At 38.7% G+C, this 22,289-nt stretch overlaps 1 protein-coding gene across 2 annotated transcripts in view; it reads left to right on the forward strand.

Moving 5' to 3' along the window:
* The first annotated feature begins 11,685 nt into the window (after positions 1-11,685).
* Positions 11,686-22,289, forward strand: part of CDK8 (cyclin dependent kinase 8) — a 95,420-nt gene continuing 84,816 nt past the window's right edge. The window contains exon 1 of one of the 2 annotated variants that reach the window (XM_037527061.2): positions 11,686-12,420. In XM_037527061.2, the coding sequence (XP_037382958.1) occupies positions 12,293-12,420 (128 nt within the window). In that variant the 5' untranslated portion in view covers positions 11,686-12,292. The remainder of the gene's footprint in view (positions 12,421-22,289) is intronic. The other variant, XM_037527060.2, reaches the window with a different exon arrangement.

Here is a 22,289-nt window from a genome sequence, read left to right on the forward strand (position 1 = left end):
CTATGAACTTTAAGCTCTAGGTGATGAGAGATTACATTAGGGTCCTGGAAGATTTTTCAGAATGATATAAATGAAAGATTGCAAAATTTGAGCAGGATGTCAGGTTAAAGAGCAAGAAGGACAGTTCCTAATAGACTTGACCTTGGTTGATGAGAGGAAAGGGCAACTGAGGGAGAAAATTTCCAGAGGTTCTGGGCATGGAAACAAATAGGCCCTGGTATCAAGCCTCAGGTGGTTGCGAAAGTGACCTAACCATACTTATGTGTGATAAAAAGAGGGCTGTGTGGCTCAGAGGAGATCCATGTTTGTGCAAGAACTAGACAGAAAAGACTTGGCTTTTCTGGCAACTTAGTGTTAATAATATAGTCCAGCTGGTTGACATCTTAAGACTAGAAAACCAAACTCCAAATTAAACTCCATTCCTATATATCATTTGCTGCACTGTTGTATAGCAAAATGTATTTTGAACTAAAAAATAGAAAGTAATCTGTTATTTAAGAAAAAAAGATGACCAATGGAGGGAAAAAATGACAGAATTATAGTACTGTATATTGACTTAAAGAGGTAAATTCTACTTAATACTTGTAGAACATGAGAGTAGAACTTACCAACAATCAATGCAAAAGATTTTCAGTTTGGGATGTCCTTAACAGTCACACTAGTGGGAAACTATTAACTAAGAAAAGGAGCTTCTTTTACCTTATTACTTGCATTATTTTTCCTGCAGTCTGTTTTGTTTAGCATGTGTTTGATGGAAAGGTCTTGCCAGAGAACAGAGATATTAAGGAAGCAAGGAATAGGGTAGAAATTTTTAAAATTATCTTGCAAAAATTAAATTAAAAACATTTCAAGCTAGTGTTGTGATATAAAAGGCAAAGGCTGTCCTCACTTAAATGCCATGGTCTGTCATTTTAACTGTTGTACTGCCAATAATCCTAACCTCCCTTGCCTCATCTTCTTTTCATCATACCCAGTTGGCAAGGTCCTAACCTGGAATTAATCCAACATCTGTCTTTGCCCAGTCTCCACCTGCTCTGTTGAGTGCTGGTGATGAAAATCTCACAACAGGGCAGATGGGTATTGATATGAATGCATGATTGCACCCACAAATGGACCCTCAATCTTGGTAGAAGTCTTAGGGTGGTATTCTGCCAGTAACTCTTTCATTATGCTCAAAGATTATTTTAAACCTGAAATCCTTTCAAATATACTATCATTGCTTTCTCTCTTTCCATGCCTACTCCTCATTCATAGCAGGGGAACTTTTCCTTTACCTTATAGAGAAAATCAAAACCATCTGAAAAGCAAATGCTTTTACCAGAATCACAGATACGTGTATATTCTATTTGGACAAACTGAAAACCACAATCATGATATCTTGCTCTTCCTTCTATTAAGAAGTTGGGTCTACTTGCCCACTCTTTGATCTGGGATGGGCTATTTTGCTTTAACTGAAAGAACATGGTGACAGCAAGGTGTGAATTTCAGAGCCAGGCCTCAAGAGAGACCTCACTTCTTTGGCCTTTGCACTTTTAGAGTGTACCCACAACATATAAGGAAGCTTGAGCTTGACAGCTGAAGGGGAAAGACCATGTGGAGAGACCCAGTCAAGAGCCAGCACCAAACATTGGACATGTAAATTAGGTCATCTTAGACCCGCCAGTCCCCATCTAGCAATTGCCTGCAGCCATATAAGTAAACTCAAGAGAGACCAGACCACTCGGCTGAGCCCAGCCAACCTATAGAACTGTGAGAAATAAGTGGTTTTTTCACCACTACATTTTGGGGTTAACTGTAGGGCAACAATCAATATGTGACAGTGACTCATCCCTCTTCACTTCTCACCTGTTAACCACAGAAGAGATGCTCAAGTACAAGCCTATGCTTTGGCCTTTTCTTTCTTGCTATTCCAGGAGTATAGAACTATCTCTTACCCCTTACAACTGGCTCCACCTAATCAGCAATGAAATATCTCCTGTTTCTCCTGAGTAATAAAGCTTCTTTCAATCCCATGTTCACTTCCAGTGATAGCCCTGATGTTACAGGTCTTTCTTTTCCCCTTTACAGCTAACATTGTGAATGAGAATACTAAAAATAGCTAACATAAACAGATCACTCACCATATGCTATGCACAATTCTAAATACATATATTATTAACTCCCTTACCCAACACCACAACCTTATGAAGTAGTTACTATTATTATAATTTTACAGATGAGGTAACTGAGGCACAAAGCAGCTTTCTCTGTTAGTTAAAGGGTAGATTTGGGTACAGAAGACAGACTCTGTATACTCTGGTTTCTCTTCAGATCGTATAAATCTTTCGCCTTTTACAGAAGACAGACTCTGTGGCTACAGTCAGCTCTCTTAACCATTCTGCAAAAAATTTATCTATCAGGGCCTCCCCGGTGGCGCAGCGGTTGAGCGCTGGGTTGCGAAGCTGCCCGCGGCCTCTGCGGCGCCGGTTCGATCCCCGGCTGCTCCCCGGCCACCGGAGGAGGGTCCCACATGGCGCGCAGACCTCTCCTGCCGCCCGCTGCTCCCCTCAGCAGTGTACTTCGGTCCTTCTGCCTGCTCTGCTCCCTGCTCTGGCTCTGGTGAATTCTCTCACCCTCCCGCGCTTCTGACTGTACCCAGTGCATGTATAAACCAAACAAACAAACAAATAAATAAATAAATAAAACATGCCTCTATTAAAAAAAAAAAAAATTTATCTATCAGTACATTATTCCAGTCTTTTACTATGAACTTACTCTTCAATTCAATGCAGGCTGTCATTGATCCTTGCATTACCACTAACTGCTCTTGTTAGTGTCCAAAAAAAAAAAGATAATAAATCTTACATTCTCAACAGGGCTAAATATGATCCACAGGGGGCAAAGTGGATCCTTAAGGGGCCAAAAAAATCTTAGATATTACAATGGCTTCTATACCTCCAAAACACCACAGTATATTGACAGATATATAGTTATCTCTGGTATTAAAATTTCAAGGGGGTAGATAATTAGGGTAAAATGTCTGAAAATGTTCCTTAGTAGAGTGATAATTTTTTTTAAGATTTTTTATTTATTTATACAAGAGCTAGGGTACAGGCCAGAGGCACGGGAGGGTGAGAGGATTCACCAGAGACAGAGCAGGGAACAGAACAGGTGGACTGACTGAAATACACTGCTGAGGGGAGCAGTGGGCGAGACGGGAGAGGTCTGCCAGCGCCTTGTGTATATCTCCCTGACAGGCCGGCAATCAAACCCGTGCTGCAGAGTCTGCGGACAGCTTCACAGCACTGCGCTCAACCTGCTGCACCACCGGGGAGCTCTGTAGAGTGATAATTTTAAAAGACGTTGAGAAACACTGTGGTAAACTGAAGACTACAATCTTTTGTTTAAAATTTATTTATATATTTTTATATCGTTGTTCATTTTTGTGCAAGTTTGATTTTTTCCTTTCAAGTGTAATCCCCAGAAAATTGCCAACACCAAGATACCGGTGAACTGTAACCAGTCTCTTGTGCTCTTTCCTCCCTTGTTTGTTCCCTTTCCCACCCCCTCCCTTGCTGAATGTCTTCCATTTATAGTTTGCCTGCTAGGTTGGTTTTTTTTTTTTCCTGATTCCTTGTTTGGCTCCCCTATATTCCTCCTATAAGTGAGACAATCTGATATTTTTTCTTTTTCCTGTTGATTTATTTCACTGAGCATAATCTCTTCTAGTTCCATCCATGTTGCTGCGAATGGCATGATATCTTTTTGATTGCTGTATAGTGTTCCATTGTGTATATATACCACATCTTCTTGATCTGTTTTGGGCATTTAGGTTGTTTCCATATCTTAGCTATTGTAAACAGTGCTGCAATAAACATAGGAGTACAGGTTTCCTTTGGAATTAATGTTTTTGTGACCTTTGGGTATATTCCTAGGAGTGGAATTGCCAGGTCATATGGTAGCTCCATTTTAGTAGTTTGAGGGTCCTCCACACAGCTTTCCATAATGGTTGGACCATTCTGCATTCCCACTAATAGTGTAAGAGTTCCTTTTTCTCTATATCCTCACCAGCATTTGTTGTTGCCAGTTTTTTTAATATGGGCCATTCTTACTTTTGTGAGGTCCTACCTCATTATGGTTTCAATTTGCATTCCCTGATTATGTTGAGCATTTTTTCATATACCTGTTTGCCAAATGCATTTCCTCTTTGGAAAAGTGTCTTTTTACTTCTATCCATTTTTTGACTGGATTGTTTGCTTGGTTTTTGCTGAGTCATGTGAGTTCTTTATGGATCTTTGAAATCAGACGCTTATCAGTTGCATGGAGTGCAAATATTTTCTCCCATTCAGTAGGGTGTCTCTTTGTTTTGGTTATTGTTTCTTTTGCTATACAGAAGTTTTTAGTTTGATGTAATCCTAGCTCCTAGCTGTTTATCTTTTTTTTTTTTTAAGATTTATTTATTTATACAAGCACTGGGTACAGTCAGAAGCGCGGGAGGGTGAGAGAATTCACCAGAGCCAGAGCGGGGAGCAGAGCAGGCAGAAGCACCGAAGTACACAGCTGAGGGGAGCAGCAGGCGGCAGAGAGGTCTGCGCGCCATGTGGGACCCTCCTCCAGTGGCTGGGGAGCAGCCAGGGATGGAACCGGCACTGCAGAGGCTGCGGTCAGCTTCACAACCCAGCACTCAACTGCTGCGCCACCGGGGAGGCCCCTTGCTGTTTATCCTTTCTTCACTTTCTTAACTCTGGGGGATGAGTATTAAAAGCTGCTTCTGAAATGTATGTCATGGAGTGTTTTGCCTATGTTTTCTTCTATATATTTTATGATTTCATGTCTGATGTTCAAATATTTTATCTAGTTTGAGTTGGTTTTTTTGCATGGTGTGAGGCAGTATGTGGTTTCATTCTTTTGCATGTGGCAGTCCAATTTTCCCAGCACAATTTATTGAACAGACTGCCCTTCTTTCATTACATAATCTTTGCTCCTTTGTCATAGATTAGTTGTCCATATATATGTGGCATTATTTCTGGATTTTTAAATTCTATTCCATTAGTCTGTGTGTCTGCTTTTGTTCCAGTGCCATCCTGTTTTAATTATTATGGGTTTGTAGTATAGTTGAAATTTTGGGCATGTGATACCTCCTTTTCCTTTTTAATCAGGAGAGCTTTGGCTGTTTGAGGGTTTTTTGTGATTCCATATGAATTTTAGCAATATTTGTTCTATTTCTTTGAAGAATGGCCATTAAGATTTGTATTAGAATTACATTGAATCTGTAAATTGCCTTTGGTGGGATGGCCATTTTGAAAATGTTAATTCTTCCAATCCATGGGCAAGGGATGTCTTTCCATTTCTTTGTGTCTTCTTCTATTTCTTTTAACAGTGTTTTATAATTTTCTTTTGATAAGTCTTTCTCCTCCTTTGTTAGGTTTATTCCCAGGTATTTAATTTTTTGGGGTACAATTTTAAATGGGATTTTTAAAAAATTTCTTCTTCTTCAGGCTAATTGCTTGCATATAGGAAGGCTACTGATTTTTGTGTGTTGATTTTGTATACTGCTATTTACTAAACTCGTTTATTGTTTCAATTAGTTTTTCTGTAGAGTTTTTTTTTTTTTAAGATTTATTTATTCATGCATACAAGTACTGGGGTACAGGCCAGATGCGTGGGAGGGTGAGAGGATTCACCAGAGACAGAGTGGGGAATAGAACAGGAAGGTTGACTGAAATACACTGCTGAGGGGAGCAGTGGGTGAGATGAGAGGTCTGCCGCGCCATGTGGGATTCTCACCCGCCTACCAGGATCAAACCCATGCTACAGAGGCTGCAGACAGCTTCACAGCACTGTGTTCAACCACCTGCACCACTAGGGGAGGCCCTTCTGCATAGTTTTTAGGGTTATCTGTGTATGTTATCATATCGTCTACAAACAGTGATAGTTTTACTTCTTCCTTCACTGTTTGGATTCCTTGAATGTCTTTCTTTTGCCTTATCACTCTGGCTAGGACTTCCAAATACTACAATCTTTATCTTGCTTGAAATAGCAATTCAACACTATTGGCCATTCCCACATTTTCAGTACATGTTCTCTTTGTGACTTTTGTGATATTGTACTCCCTGGTTTCCCAAACAACCCTCTGATCTATTTCTTTCAGTCTCCCTTTATGGCTCTACCCAGCCCTTGAATGTTGGAAGTTCTCAGGGGTCTTCACTCTTCTCATATAACACACTTTGCAGGTAATATCATCAATTCTATGGCTGGTGCTTTTCAAATTTTTATCTCTAGTCTTGCTCTCTCTTTTGAGCTGTAGATGCCCATATCCATCTGCCCAGTTGGTATGTTTTTACTTAAATTTTTTAGACATCTCACATTTGACATATTCAAAACATTTCTTTTTACCACCCCCCCCACTTGTTCCTCTCAAAGTCTTTTCCATTTCATTACATGGCAACATCCTCAGGAGTCATCTTGATTCTTTCTTTTATTCCCCATCCAACTGGTCACCAAGTCATCTACCTTTTGTTCTCCCTTCCTTCCTGCCTTCCTCCATCCCTCCCTCTCTCTTTCTTTCTTGCCTCCTATAATCTATTCTTAACATAGCCCTTGGAATATTTGTTTTTAAACCATAAATCAAATGTGGTCACTCCTATTCTTACACTCCAATGGCTTCCTTTACCCTAAAAATAAAATCAAATCTCCTTACTTATATAAGGTCTGAAAGGCTCTATATAATCAGGTCCCTGCCTACCTTTTTGTTTTCATCTCACACAACTCCCACTCTTATTCATGACACTCCTCTTTCATAGGCCTTTGCTTCTACTCCTTGGTTCACAGCGTAAGGACTTTGTACTTGTTATCTCTAGGAGCCACTGGACTACTCTGCTCCCTTACTTTAAAAAGTTTTGCTCCTCATCATTCAGGTCTCAGCTTAAACATCATGACCTCAGAGAGTCCTTGGTCATCCTTCCAATCTAAAGAAATCCCCTACTGTTCCCATTTTCTAGCACATTGCCCTGTTTCATTTCCTAGATAGTACTTAGAACTTTCTCCTTTCTCCTGTGAGCTACCCAGTCTCCATTTTCCTTATTCTTCTGAAATAGGAACTTGCTACCCGTCCCTTCCTCCTTGGCCACAGTTTCTTGTTCCAGGATGGGCCCCTGGCTCAGCTGAACCAGTGCTTTTCCTGGGATTTTAGAACTGGAATTGACAAACATGTTCATTTATTCTCTAATGGTATTATTCTCTAATGATAGGTATTGCCTGATGTAAAATTCAGCAAGTGTTACTGATCATATTTTGTGGTAGAAATGACACTCACATGATGAGGGGAGAAAATGAAGTCATTTTTAAAAGGTTTTTTGTTTCTGTTTCCAAGGTATAAATTATATTCTGGATGCCTATAGAGTTAATAAATGTTGGCATCAGGCGCAGACCTATCCTGCCGCCCGCTGCTCCCCTCAGCAGTGTACTTCGCTCCTTCTGCCTGCTCTGCTCCCCGCTCTGGCTCTGGTGAATTCTCTCACCCTCCCGCGCTTCTGACTGTACCCAGTGCATGTATAAATAAATAAATAAATAAATCTTTAAAAAAAAAAAATAATAAATGTTGGCATCAGTATTTTCTTTGAAAAATTTAAAAAGGCCAGAAAGTTGATTGGTGTCTAACACCATATTTAAATGTAGAAGCTTAATATGCAAGCTTGATGATAAAGATGATGAACATTCGACTTGCAGAATGGGAGGTTGGATTCTCTCTGTTTAACACTTGCTTTGATATTGAGTGAGAAAATTGGGCTAAGAGTTGTAGTGATAAGACGTGTTCAACTCTGAGAGGACCCACTTGGGCTTTCACATTAATATATTTTGAAGCTCAAATTTTTTTTGCACGTTGCAAAAATTACATGATCAAAGGTAAGATAGAAGATGTAAAACGTTTTAAATCACTCCCCCCTCATTACTATTAAGGTCCATTTCAACCTTCATTGAAATCAATCCAATTAAATAAATTCTGTGGTGCTTCGCATAGAGGAGGGGGTAGATGGTACGAGGAATGCATAGATTGGATGGTGATAGATGGTAACCAAGCAGAGGTGGTGGGTGTGGTATGGTATATACATTTGTCAGATGTGTGAAGCTGTACTCTTTAAACTTATACAATGTTGTAAATCAATGTTACTCAATAAAAATACATTATAATTAAATATAATTATGTAAACTACATGCTAGTTCTGTAGGAGATACAAGGATGAATAAGTCAGAGTCTCAGTCATTAAGATGTTTATTAAAGGACAGATTTTTTTTTAAACTGCATAAAGTAAATGCCTAAAATACAAGGTAACTATGTTTCTACATGAGTTACAAATAAAGTGCAATGGTGGCAGGGCTGAGGTAGGTGTTCATGACGAAGAAAGGTCACATTCACTTACAAAAACCAGAAAAGGTTTCATGACTAAGGTAGACATTTGAGCTGTGCCTTGGAGGATGGGTAGGATGGGTTTGACTGCAAAGGTCAGAAATGGTATGAGGAAGTAATCAGTTTTTGAGAATAGAAACAAAGGCATATTTGGCATGAATATGAAGGACAGTGGACAACTAATGAAAGCGTGAATCCATGAGGTTGACAGTGAAACAACAGAAAGACTATTTACTGGCATTATTATTCATAGGAATGGGGAGATTCAGGGCATAGTACAGTATGTTCAGTTTCAGAAATATTAAGTTTGAAATGACAGCAGAATATCCCCATAGGCTGAACACAAAGCAGTTGAAGTGTGGGGCTAGAGTTTGGAAGTCATATTAAAACTGGAGGTGTTAAATTTAGAATGTAAATAAAACCACATTTTGTGAAAGGAAGCATGAATCTTGTTTGCATATTGTTTGGATCATAGGCTAATAAGGGGTCATATATTCCAATATAATGTCATTGGAAATCATTATGAAGAAAAGCGGCATGGGATATCAGTAAGACCTGAGGTTGAAAATCAAACTGAAATGACATCTCCAAGTTGCTGATATGTTCAGTTCATTCAAATAATAAAAAGTCTATATCCTCATTGTTTGATTCAGAGAAAGTCATTCTAAAAACAGGTTCTATTCCTCAAGTTTTTGGAATACTAGTAAGTATTCCAAGTATAACAAGTGTCACAAATCCTCCCTAGTTCAGTGCAGGCTACTTCTTATCTTTCATAATTGAGAGTCTGGCTGCTGCATTTCCTTTCCTCCGAGAATGAACACAAGTTCCACACATAAGAAAAGGCTGATAGTTTTGGGATAACATAAGGGAATTACCACACAGAAAAAGAAAAACTTAAAACTGGTTATAGATATTACTGCTCCTTAGCTAAATCACCCCTGTAAACCTCCAGTGGTTATTTCTTACTTAGCTCCTCATTCTGATGCTGTATTAAGGGGTCACAGTATCTTACACCATTATATAGCCCTGACCTGGAGTCCAGACCCCTAACTCTCACCCTAGTCTCAGAAAGAAAAGCAGTTTTTTCTCTTCACTAGTCCAAGGTCAGCTTTCTTTTCTGTCCCATGATTATTCATACTAAGAACACTGTTAATTATCTTGACTTTAGTGATCATTTCATTATGAAATGTCTATCAAAACATCATGTTGTACATCTTAAACATATTCAACATTTATTTAAAAAATGCATATGCAATTTATTCAAAGATAATTCTTACTGTTGTCTATATGGCAGATTGAGTTAAAACAGTAGTCAAAAGTACATTTTTAGAAGTCTGGGACTTTCCATGTTCAAGAATATTCCATGCAGATTATACAGAAGATGGGGGTGGGGGAAGTGTTCAGGGCAAGTCCCATGATTTTTCACAACCTTTCCTCTAGTATAGTAGTTTGGTTTCTCAAGATCTGTAAGTAAACCTGGACAAAAAGATACATACCTCAAGAAACACAGACTACTCTTTTTCAGGAATAGTGTATTTTAAAATCTTATTTAGGGAACAAAATAATTCTTTATCTAGGAAAGAACAGTCTTCCTAAAGAAGCACCCAACTTAAATTACTGAAGAGAAACATAGCAACCCACTGATGAAAATTTGACTTCTTTGTGTGGTTGTGTGGTTACTCTGAGCTAGGACCTTTAATATCTCCATTTTGCAAAGAAAGAAACTGAAGTTCCAAGGATACTCTGCTAATAAATGGCAAAAGATGACTCAAATCCAGGCCTAGCTAGCCAGTTGCTATACTTACACATGAAATAATATTACAGGTAAACTTTAAACCAGTGATAAAGTCACTATTTTTGCCTAGGCAATTTATATAAGATGATTTTTCATAAAATAGTGTCATCATAATCATCTGTACGTAGATATTTTTGACATAAACATATTTATTCACTAGTTCAACATATGTTTGCTGTGCTGTATGATTCTAGGTAAGACAGAAAAAGCCAGTGTGACTTTAGTTTATAATCTAGCAAGGGAGGGGATATAAAAGACAAAAGACAATTTGACAAATCAAACAGGAAATTAAAAAAAAAGTGTTAGGGGGTCTTACAAGTAGGAGGGGTTATCTGTCCTTTGATGGAATTAGTGGTAAAAGGAGCAATTGGAAAAACGTAAAATAAATATATAAAATTTTTAATTTTTTTAAAAGATTTATTTATTTATGCATACAAGAGCTAGGGTACAGGCCAGAGATGGGGTGGGGGGTGTGTGTGAGAGGATTCTCCAGAGACAGAACGGGGTACAGAACAGGCAGACTGACTTAAATACACTGCTGAGGGGAACAGCAGGCAAGACAGGAGAGATCTGCCGGGCCATGTGGTTTGCTCCCTGGCCTGCTGGGGATCGCCCTCGTGCTGCAGAGGCTGGGGATTGCTTCATAGTCTGGTGCTTAACCCCTTGCGCCACCAGGAAGGCCCATAAAGATATAAAATTAATATAAAATCTAAAAATAAGAAATAGACATACAACTAACAGAGTAAGACAAATAAGCTTATATTATTCCAAAATATTAAGATTCCTCCAGCTGAACTCTTTTCTACCTTTAAATTATTAACATTATTAGCTTTTGTGGATTTAGTTCCATGGCTAAAAATTTTTCTTACAGGCAGTGATGCAGAAGGCCATACATACTCCTTAAGAATGTTCCTTCTGAATGGATGGGGAGCATTTGGATGATCATCTGTTACAAGAGTAACACTATTTCGGAGTATCTTGCATAGCCGACATTGATTCACTTTTATGTTTGTAATGTGTGTCAGTATCTGATATCATTATGCAGTCCTATCAGATTCGGAACAACTGGTAGTCGGCGAGCTGTTTAGAAATGCTCTTTGAAAGTTGGCATAAAATGTGATTCTAATACAAACAAGTCTCCCTTACATTACACGTGAATTTCTTTGGTTAAGTTTATAGTGCACATCAGACTCTAGCTAGAGACAAGGCTGTAAAAAAAAAAAAAAAAATCCCCTAAGTGACTGAAACTAACACCTTAAACTACGAATCCCATCAAGCAACGCTCTCCAGACTCCACAGTGTGGGGGTGGAGTCGTGGAAGGGGCGGCCCGAGCATGCTGGGTCTTGTAGTCCGCGGCCGCGGCCACCCTCGGGGCCGTCCACGTGGTGCGTCTGGCGGCAGCGCGGGGCAGCAGCTCCCCCTCACCTTCCCCTCAATCCCGGGGGGTGCGGGCCCGGGTGGGAGCGGACGGCCGCCCCCGAGCCGGCCGGCAGGAGGGCCGGAGGCAGCCCGAGACTTTACGACGTTTTGCGACAGCCGCGGCCGTGTTCCGCGAGTCCCCTCCCTCCCTCCTCTCTCTGAGGAGGTACCGGCTGTTGTGCGGCGCTGCCTTTCTGTGGAGTGTATGGGAGAGTGAGTGAGTGAGTGAGTGAGTGTGAGCGTGTGTGTGTGAGAGAGCGGCTGAGGCGTGAGTGCGCGCGTGAGAAGGAGAGTCCGCCGCGGCCGCCCCGCCGCTCCCCGCTGCGGGAGCAGAACGCGCGACCGGAGGGAGCTGGAGAGTCGTTGCCCCGGGAGCCCGCGGGGACAAGGGCAGAGACACCCGCTCCCCACCCCCAGCCCGCGTCCCTCGGCTCTCCTCCGCCCGGGGGCACCTCCCCGCCCCCCGTCCCCCCCGCCCCGGCCGGCCGCTGCCCCGCCGCCCCCCTGGATGTCCGCGGCTCCCTCGCGGGGCCTCCTCCTGCTCTAGCCGCAGCGGTCGGGCTGGTGCTGCGGCCGCCGGGAGTAGAGCGGGCGGGTTCCCGGGGGCTGCGGCTGCCGGTGCTTCCCCGGTCCCCACCCCTGCCCCCTCGCCCCCCACCCACCCGACCCCCCGGCCCCGGAGGCTGTGACAATGGACTATGACTTTAAAGTGAAGCTGAGCAGCGAGCGGGAGCGGGTCGAGGACCTGTTTGAATACGAGGGCTGCAAAGTTGGCCGAGGCACTTACGGTCACGTCTACAAAGCCAAGAGGAAAGATGGGTGAGTGTTTGTGTCTGTGCGGGTGGCCGCGCCGGGCGGCGCTCCCGCAGGCCTGGCAGGTATCCGGAGGGGGCGCGGGGCGCCCGAGTGCGGGCTCCCCCTTCCCGACCCCCGCCTCTGCCCCAGCCGGCCGGGTTTGGGGAGGAAGTGGTGGCCACACGCTATTCCGCATGCTGCTGCCTCTGTGTTCTACTTCGGTGGCTACCCGGGAAAAGGACCCTCTATCCCCGGGGCTGGACACTTTTCGAGGGTTTTGATAGCCTAAGGTTAAAAAAAAAAAAAATCGCTGTATTAGTCAGTTTGATGATCCTGGGGGTCGATTTATTATGGTAACCTACTGGAGATTTCCTTACCTACCTCTGGAGTGACATCCATCCGTCTGGAAGGGAAGCTGTGATCCTTTTCCTCACCAGTTTGTGATGGATTTATTATCAAATTTGGGTTTTGTTGGGGCGGAAAGAAAGCAGCAAGTAAATGTGATTCTGAAGAGTTCTTGTTGGTGATCATGTGCAACATAAATGTAGCAAGTGCTATTTAGTTATCATTAGCTGTGATTTTTACATAGAACAATGGGGGTTTGCTGCAGGGTGGGTGGTGGGGAAAAAGGCGAGTGACAAATAGGGTCTGTCTTGTTCAGGCTGTTCCCCCCCAAAATTTAACAGCCAGGCGATGAACTTGAAATAGTCGTTTTGCTTTAAATATTCTTCCCTAGAAATAACTTAATTAAGTCTATAACTGGTAATGTTCCCAATTTAGTTTCTTAAACAGGCAAGTGAAGTGTTCATTTTTCCTTTGTCAGTAGATGAATGTCTTGCAATATTGACAAAAGAGAAGACTATCTTAGTTGCAGAGAAAATGTATTTTATTAACTCCATGTTATCTTGTAAAAATGAATGTTGTCCTGTTGCCTTGACACTGGAAAATTTCTGGAAAGATAATGTCCAAGCTAATTAATTATATAATCTCTCTATTCTATTATAAATAAAGTAGCTTTACTTGAACAGCACCGTTATTTTGGTTAGCTGCTGTTTAACGTTTAAACTAATTGCTTTTTTTTTTTCAATTAGGTAGGAAAGTATGTTCACTCTATTAGCACTGAAAAAAAAAATGAAACCATTCATAAAGCTGAAGTTGGGGGGAAGCCATATTTATAAATACTTTAGTATTCTGGATATTGAAAAAGCAATATATATTTATTCAACATTTTGCTTAGAGTTACTGAGATATCTTTCTCACATATTTAAAATGGACCCTGAGAGGAAAATAATAATTTTAATGAATGTGAAATGTATGTTTAAGTTCTTACATGCAGCATTAAAGCAGTACAGATAACTGCAAAGGTAGGGATTTGAAAACTTAATATTCTGGGTGCTGTCTGTATTTAAAAGTACTTTTTACTGAATTGAATAGTCTGGTGATATTTGAGAAATCAGCATCTGGAGATACTGTTTACTGTGGTTTAATTATATTTTTCATACTACTCTGTAGTAACATATATTTTTAAAATTATCCTCATAAACTTTCCATACAATATTTTTCAAAAACCTTAAACCATCTCTCCATTCCCTAATATTATGTAATTTTGGGCATTTTCATAAAATTCCCTATCCCATACGATTAGGCATAGTCATTTGACCAGTTATATCTTTTATAAAAATCTGGTGACTTTAAATTATTTTTAATCTCTCTGAGAGAAGCCAGTTCCATTTTCATAAATTACTAATTTAAACTAATAAAATGTGCAAATTCTATTAATTTTTATTTTATATTTTAAAATAATAATATTGTATATTGCCAAGAGGTATTTTTAACCACATTTTTTTAATCTTATTGTCAGATTTTAATTTAGGCTAAGCAAAACTTTAAAAGAATTATGCCATATAAAAATAGCTAAATAGTATATGAGCGTTTATGATAGCTGAAAAATAGCATTGCATTTCTGAAAAAAACTTTACATTTATAATTCTTTGGGCTTGTTTTCTAGCAACCTTTAATGATGTTTATATGATGAGGTTGATTTTAATGGATCAAATGTCAAGAGAGTTTTAAAATTACTTAAGACATTTTTTGTTTTCCAGAGGGAATATTTTTCGGTTTGGCTTCTTTTTTATAACCTCACTCTGGTAAAATACAACATTGTATTTATGAGAATCTTTTGATCTTATGTCAGTGAAATGTAATTTAATGCGTTTTAGTCCTGGTAAAATGGAATTTATGGCTGTTTAATCTTTTATATAAAGTTGATGATCAAGAAGTTTGTTTTTAGTATTTACTTTCAAATTAAATTATATATTCTGCAATTGAAATTTCAGAGTACTCTAGGAACTCAGACAGTAACACTTTCAAAGAGAATATTGAGATTTATACTAAAATAAATAAATTTTGTTTAGACGTATTTGATTGTTAAAATGAATGTATGTAAATATTGTGTCATTTCTGTTTAGACCAGACTTGCTGGCTTCTTAATTTATTAAGTTTTTAGAAATAAAACAGCTTTAAAGTTCATTTCTTTGACTTAGGAATTAGTAATAATATCTTGCTCAAATATACCTCGATAAATTGAGCATTTTAAGGAATGTGGGGAAAGGGAATTATTTTATTTGCAGCATGATACATACAAGGGGAAAGGACCTTTCGTAATTGTGTTAATTTCAAGATACTAATAGAGTTGAAACTTAAATGCCCAATAAATCTTGGAAATAATTTGTACTCACTGTCAGAGATACTGTCCTTTGTTTCTCAACACCAAAAGAGTACTCAGTGGGAAGGAGGGAATTCGTTTTCTTTCTGAGTCAATTGCATTTTCTTTTTGCAGAATTTAGGCAACCAAACTCATTTTGTTTGAAAGAATGGAAAAGTGTGAAAGGCAGAAAACAATCTGTTCAAAATTCTAAACTCCCATTAAAATTCTACATTTGTAGAATTTAAAAATCAATTTGGGATGAGTTTGATCTCAAAAAACAAAAACACCCTAATGTTTTTATAAATAGGGGTCTTAATCTGCTGTGTTCAAAGGAGCAGGTAATGTATAATTAGGAGTGTGAGTGTGTGTATATGTGTGTGTTTGTTATATACAGAAAACTTTTGTTAGGATACTCTTTGTCGGAAATCCAGAGATTAGTAGAAGTGATAATGATGATAATAGCTAAATTATTGAGTAAGTACTGGATCCCCAGCAAAACTCTTTATATTCATTATCTATTTAATCCTTACAAGTACCATATCAAGTCAGTTGTGCTTTTTCAGTTTTACAAGTGAGGAAACTGAGGTTTGAAAGGCTAAGCAAATTTGGCCATGGTTACAAGACAAATTAAATGTCAGAGCTGGAATTAGAGGATTATAAGTAGATTTCTTATTCCAGAGATCATATGTTTAAACATTATGCTTCATATAATTAATATATTAATATAAACATAGACATGTAGATTTGGTTTTTAATGGGTCATTCAGAAAGCATGAATGCCCTATTCCAGTACTAGTCTTTTCAATTAACTGGCGTACTTTCTTGGTATTTCCCTGAAGGGCCTGTTTTCTTCAAGTGTTACAGAAGTGTGTGTAGATGTGTGTGTTGGTATGTATGTACACACATATGCATATATATGTCTACAGTCAAACTTTAATAAGGCATATTAAGATGTGAAAATTGTACATCTAGGGGAAAGAGCTGAAGTTGGGGAGACTATACTTTGATTTCAGACTCTGCCTCTGTGACCTTGGGCACTTGCCCTCACCTTGATTTCTTTGTGAGATTAGGGATTTGAATTAGTAGTTTTTAGGGTGTTGTGGGGTTTTTTTTTTTTTTTGTTTGTTTGTTTTTTTAACCATTATGGCTTGAATAAGTAAAAATTATGTATGTAAGATATCGTACTTTTGCAAGAATCATAAACAACTACTAAAAAAAATTTATTTTAGGCAGTAATACTGTTCCATATTTCTTAATCACAAGCTTTAGCATGGTTTCTAATCAACCACCCAAAAGAAGTTAGGTAACTCGCAAAGACTTATCAATTACTTTACCTAACATGCCTTATATCACCTTTGCATTCTTTCATATATATGATGTTGAGATTTATGAGCTATTACCAGCTCCCAATTCTGTGAACCATTTTTTTGATGGCTAGCATAGGGACTCTTCTGATTTAGTTTGCATTGGAAATTTAATTCAGTTTTAATTTCTTAACTATGATTAGAACTTGGTTGGATCCTTTCATTTCTCCCAAAGGAAATTTAATAATTTTTCATCTCAGTAATGCTGAACCCTAATCTATATTCAATTTGATTTCAGTATTTCTTTAGATGTCAGAAATGCCAAGTACAATGTGAATAATCCATCATTGGGGATTTCTTACGCCCAATAAAGAGTATTCTTATACCCTTTAAAAAATGTGGTGGAAAAAGACAAGCAGAATATTTACTGTGCATTTCTTAACACTTGTATTTGAATTTCTCTGTCCAGGATGTTTAGTACATTCAGTTCCATTGTTTAGGCCACTTTGAGGTTTCATGGTTAGGCCCATTTTCTTGGTAGTGAGACTGACAAATTAACTAATTTAAAGTAATTCATTTGGAACTTGTTCATTTGATTATTACCTGTACTTTTTTTCCCAACATTTGAAATCCATTTGCTTGTTTATTCAATAGATATTTATTGGACCCTTCTGTATGTCAAGCACTGTGCAAGGTATTGGGAACACCAAGATGAATAAAATATAATTTGAGGAGATAGCCCCTGGCAAAACAAACATGTAAAAGAACTAGTAATTTAATGAATACTGTCATAATACAAGGTACTGTTGGAACACATATGGAACCTCCCAACTGTTTAGGGTTTTCAGAAGATGACTGAAAGTCTCAAAAGTGACTGTTAGAAGACGGGAAAGAGAACGTCAAAAAGGGCATTGTAGGAAGAATAGGAACAAAAATAGGTGCTCATTATTGTGCTCTTATATAGACCCCATTAAATTTTGTGAGTTTGAATTTTTCTTCCCATGCCTTTCCTCTACACTCCTTTTCCCTTCCCAGCATTTTGAGCTCCTGCTGCATGTGTAATACTTTGTACATGTACTACAAATGTTCCATTATGCCCACTGGTCATGATGAAATCTCTCATTGTTATTTAAAATGAGGATAAGGGCCTCCCCGGTGGCGCAGCGGTTGAGCGCTGGGTTGCGAGGCTGCCCGCTGCCTCTGCGGCGCCGGTTCGATTCCCGGCTGCTCCCCGGCCTCCGGAGGAGGGTCCCACATGGCGCGCAGACCTCTCCTGCCGCCCGCTGCTCCCCTCAGCAGTGTACTTCGGTCCTTCTGCCTGCTCTGCTCCCCGCTCTGGCTCTGGTGAATTCTCTCACCCTCCCGCGCTTCTGACTGTACCCAGTGCATGTACGAACAAACAAATAAATAAATAAAAAAAAAAAATAAAAAAAAATAAAATGAGGATAAATTTATCAGCATACAGTGAACACCTTAATTGTGTGGCAGTTTTCCACCACTGAAGTGTGGGTGAATCAGAATGCAAGCAGCTCCTGAAATCCATCTTGTCTGATTTAAGAGTATTTTTGTATGTAAAACTGCCACAGAAGAACTCCATTTTGGTTATGGCCCTCGGTAGTAGTTCATTTTACATTGACCTCAACTCCATGAAGAATAAGAAGCTAGTATGTACTATGCTGCTGGGATGGTAGTGGGAATAGATTGAGGGAGAATTTCTCTTGTTGGGACTCTGATGTGTTGGGATGGGAGATTACAGAGATGGCTTCTGGCATGTTGGATTTTAGCTAGGAAAACAGAAATAATGACAAGTGACTATAAATTATTGGTGGCCATTTGCAAACATAGCCACTTTTTCAGGAATTACCTTTTCTGGACAAATGTGTTCAGAATTATGATTTACAAGGTAAATTTACAAGGTAAAAAACCTTTTAAGTGTTTTATCCATATGAAGTTGGGAACGGTGTGCAGTCAGTGTTGTTGAATACAAATTCCCTGTGACTGGTGTTATCTTTCCTACAGTGCCTTATATTGTTGAATCCAATCCTCATTGTCTCTTTCTTTTTCGTTTTTAATTTTTTTTCTGTTCTTAACTGCAGCTAGAGAATAAAAATCCTACTGTCCTTTACTCCTTCAGGACAATTTGTAAATCCTTTTCTTCACCTACCTTTAGGTAGGTCTTGGTCATCTCTTTGTTACTTAGAAACCACTAAGGTGTTTTTTTGTCCTTAGTTATCTCTTGTCACCTCAGGGCTGTTCTTGATGTTGTCAAGAACCTGTTATTTTCATCTTAACACTTGAAGACATTTTAGTATGATTATTGTCAAGATTCTAAGATTCTTAGTGTGGTTATTGTCAGTCTCAAAACAAGTTCCTCTAGCAATAAGCTTCCCTTGTTGATGGAGTTATGTCATGTCTTTCAATATGTTATGACAGGAAAAACACTGAGAACCTCCCCTTTTAAAATTGAGATATGTTACATACCTTTTTAAAATGTGCAGTCCACTGGTTTTTGGTATATTCACAAGGTTGTGTAACCATCACTGCTATCTAATACAGAATGTTTTTATTACTTCAAAAAGAAACCCCATACCCATTCATAATCACTCAGCATTCCCCTTCTCTCTAACTCTTGGCAGCCACTAATCTTCCAGTCTCTGTGGATTTCCCTATTCTGGGCATTTTATATAAATGGAATTATATAATATATGGCTTTTGTGTTGCTTTTTACTAAGTATAATGTTTTCAAGGTTCATCCATGTTGTGCCTGTGTCACTATTTCATTCCTTTTAAATGGCTGAATAATACTACATTGTTTGAATGTACTGCATTTTGTTTCTTCATTCATCAGTTTGTGGACATTTGGATTGTTTCTTCTGTTTGGCTGTTATGAATAATGCTGCTGTGAACATTCACGTGGGAGTTATGTTTTCATTTCTCTTGGCCATATACCCTGGAAGGTATGGAATTGCTGGGTCATATGATAACTTCATGTTTAGTGTTTTGAAAAGCTGCCACACTTTTCAGAGCAGCTGTAAACTACTTTTGAGTGGGTTTACCTTGTCTTTGATTTCGACCAAGATATTTGTCCTTTGTTTACAAGACTGGGCTAGCTTACCTTATTCCCAGTTCCATATTTGCACTCTTTTTTTTTTTTTTTCATATTTGCATTCTTACCACAGTGATTCTGAAATACTGATAAATACAACTGTTACTCCTCCATCAGATCAGACCACTATTCTGAAATCTTTCTCAGGCAGCACCATGTGCTGGAAATGTTTTCCTCTCAACTGAAATCACTTCTACCATGTAGCTTCAGGAATCATAACTATTTTATCTTAATGTACAACTCCTATAATTCCCTCTTTGCTCATATCCCACAAAACAGTTCTTCATAGATATATTCTGTAACTACTTCAGTGTATATGTGGTTAATATTTATATGTCCTTTGGGTCTTTCTGGTGGATGTTTATGGGTTAGATATTATAGATTTATGCTAGGTTAGTTTTGTGTTCACCTCAGTTTCCAGCACTGTGCCAAATGTTAACTGCTATTTAAAATATTTAATGTTTGATGTACCTGAAATTCTTAGTTAGAAGTCTCCCTTTTAAATTTCCTAAAATTTTTAACTTGAACATACTAAGGAGAATAGAAAAGTAGTGCCTTGTGAAAATACCTTGAAAAGCAAAGTTTGATGGGCTGGTTATATTCATACCAAGAACAGAGTTGCTGAAAAGCAAAAGTCAAAGATGGAGGCAAACTTTGTTGATTGGCTGAATATAGAAGGCCCATGAAAACTGAGTCACTACAAAGCATAAAATATTTTCTGAAATATGATTTGAAAATGAATCAGTTTAAATGGGAATCAAACATCTATTTCTAAACTTAAGGAAAATATAATTAGTCTCTAATCAGAACTAGCATTTATTTTTGTTTAATAAACTTCTTGATTGCTTCATATTTGAAGTTTACTTCTGTTATGTGCATATGAAATTATCTAGGTTAAACTACTGTTGAAGGTAATTCAGTCCTCTCTCTAAACAAGCTCTTTCCAATCTATAACTTTGTTAGAGCCAGTGAATTCAAACAAAGTAAATAATCATCCTAAGGGGAGGAATTTTTTACGTCATGATGCATGGCTTACTTTGGGTGTTTATATATACTTGAAATTGTAGGTTGTCTGGAGAACTAAGGAATTTAAAAATAAACAACAGAACTTGTCAATGTCAGTGGTATTATGGCTTATATTAAACGGGTCATATTTTGGGATAAAGCAGAGATAAGTATTGAAAAATTATTTTTATATGTGTAAAGGAAAACTAATAAATCATGAAGTTTCAGCTTACATAGCACAGATTAATTTAACGTATTTTTCACTTTATGAAAGAATCTCTTTAAATACCTGCGCTCCCCTAGTATATTTTAGTGACTCAGCTTGCAAAAATTTAGTTTATACATAATTTCCAAGAAAATGTCAAACACAAAGTAAGATATGCTTGCAGTTTGCTTTCTAATGCTGACTTATCATTGAAGCAACTTTTAAATATAAAATTAAGTTGGGCCTCCCTGGTGGCGCAAGGGGTGAAGACGCAACATGTGAAGCTGTCCACAGCCTCTGCAGCACGAGTTCGATCCCCCGGCCAGCCACTGAGCAACCCATATGGCTTAGCAGACCTCTCCTGACTTGCCTGCTGCTCCCCTCAGCAGTGTATTTCAGTCAGTCTGCCTGTTCTGTTCCCCATTCTGTCTCTGGTGAGTCCTCTCACCCTCCACACCTCTGGCATGTACCCCAGCTCTTGTATGCATACATAAATAAGTCTTAAAAAAATAAAATTAAAGTCATTTAAGTATTTTGTATTTCTTTGTCATTTCTTTTTTAGCTGCAGTGGGTTGGGGCTGGGTGTTTTTTTTTTTTTTTTTTTTTGTAAATTTGTATATTTATAATTTATTTGGTAGGTATTTCTTGAATGTCTATGACATGCCAGTTTCTGTGCCAGATATATGAATTCCGTAGTGAACAGCTCATGGGGGAACTTACAGATTTTTGAGGGACACGGACAAGTTGACAGGTAATTACAACATAGCTGAATAGGGCTTTGATAGGGAAATTATAGGTTGCTGTGGGGGTATCTAATTTGCCCTTGTAGGACTCAAAGATAATATTTGAGCTGTGACTTAGAAGAGAATTAGAAGTTACACATGTGAATGGGCAGTAAATATGACTGATCAGGAGTTGGGGAGTGAGTGCAGATTAGAGGAGTAGCATCTGGCACCAGAATTACTTTATATAGGAAGTGGTGCAGTCTGCTTGAACAGGGAGTTTGATGGGGATTAGATGATGTGTAATAAGCAAATTTTAAATCAAATTATTTATTTCAGTATGGGGGGGCAGGGAGGAGAGGGTACTGAAGCTTTCCTCAATACCCTTCGAAGCCTCCACTGAGTAGCATTTACAAAGATATGAAGCAAAGATAATATGGTGAGGAAATTGAAAGAATTTCAGTGCCAGAGGAGTAACAGGTGGCAAAGAGTATAAAAATAAAATTGGAGAAGTAAGTGAGGTCTTATAAATAATGCTAGGAAGGTAGCACATATGGAAGACAATGGGGATTTTAAACAGGTAGTAAGGAGTGCAATTTATCATTTAAAAAGATTGCTGAGCAACACAATCAGGTCAGAGGGAGCTTGTGTTAGGTGCATATAGCCTGTAATCCTGGTTGAGAGATGCTAGTGGCTTGAATTAGCAGAGAGAATAACAGAGAGAGTGGGGAAGAACAAAAAAATAGGACTTTTGCTTTATTAGACATGAGAGAAAAATAAGTGAGAAGAAGCGAGGGTATTGGCCAGGATTTTGACTTGGCCAGGATATTAATGCCATTAATGT

This window comes from Talpa occidentalis, unplaced genomic scaffold (genome assembly GCF_014898055.3).
Source record: "Talpa occidentalis isolate TD23 unplaced genomic scaffold, MPIMG_talOcc4v2.1 talOcc4.5, whole genome shotgun sequence".
In the NCBI taxonomy this organism is placed as follows: Eukaryota; Metazoa; Chordata; class Mammalia; order Eulipotyphla; family Talpidae; genus Talpa; species Talpa occidentalis.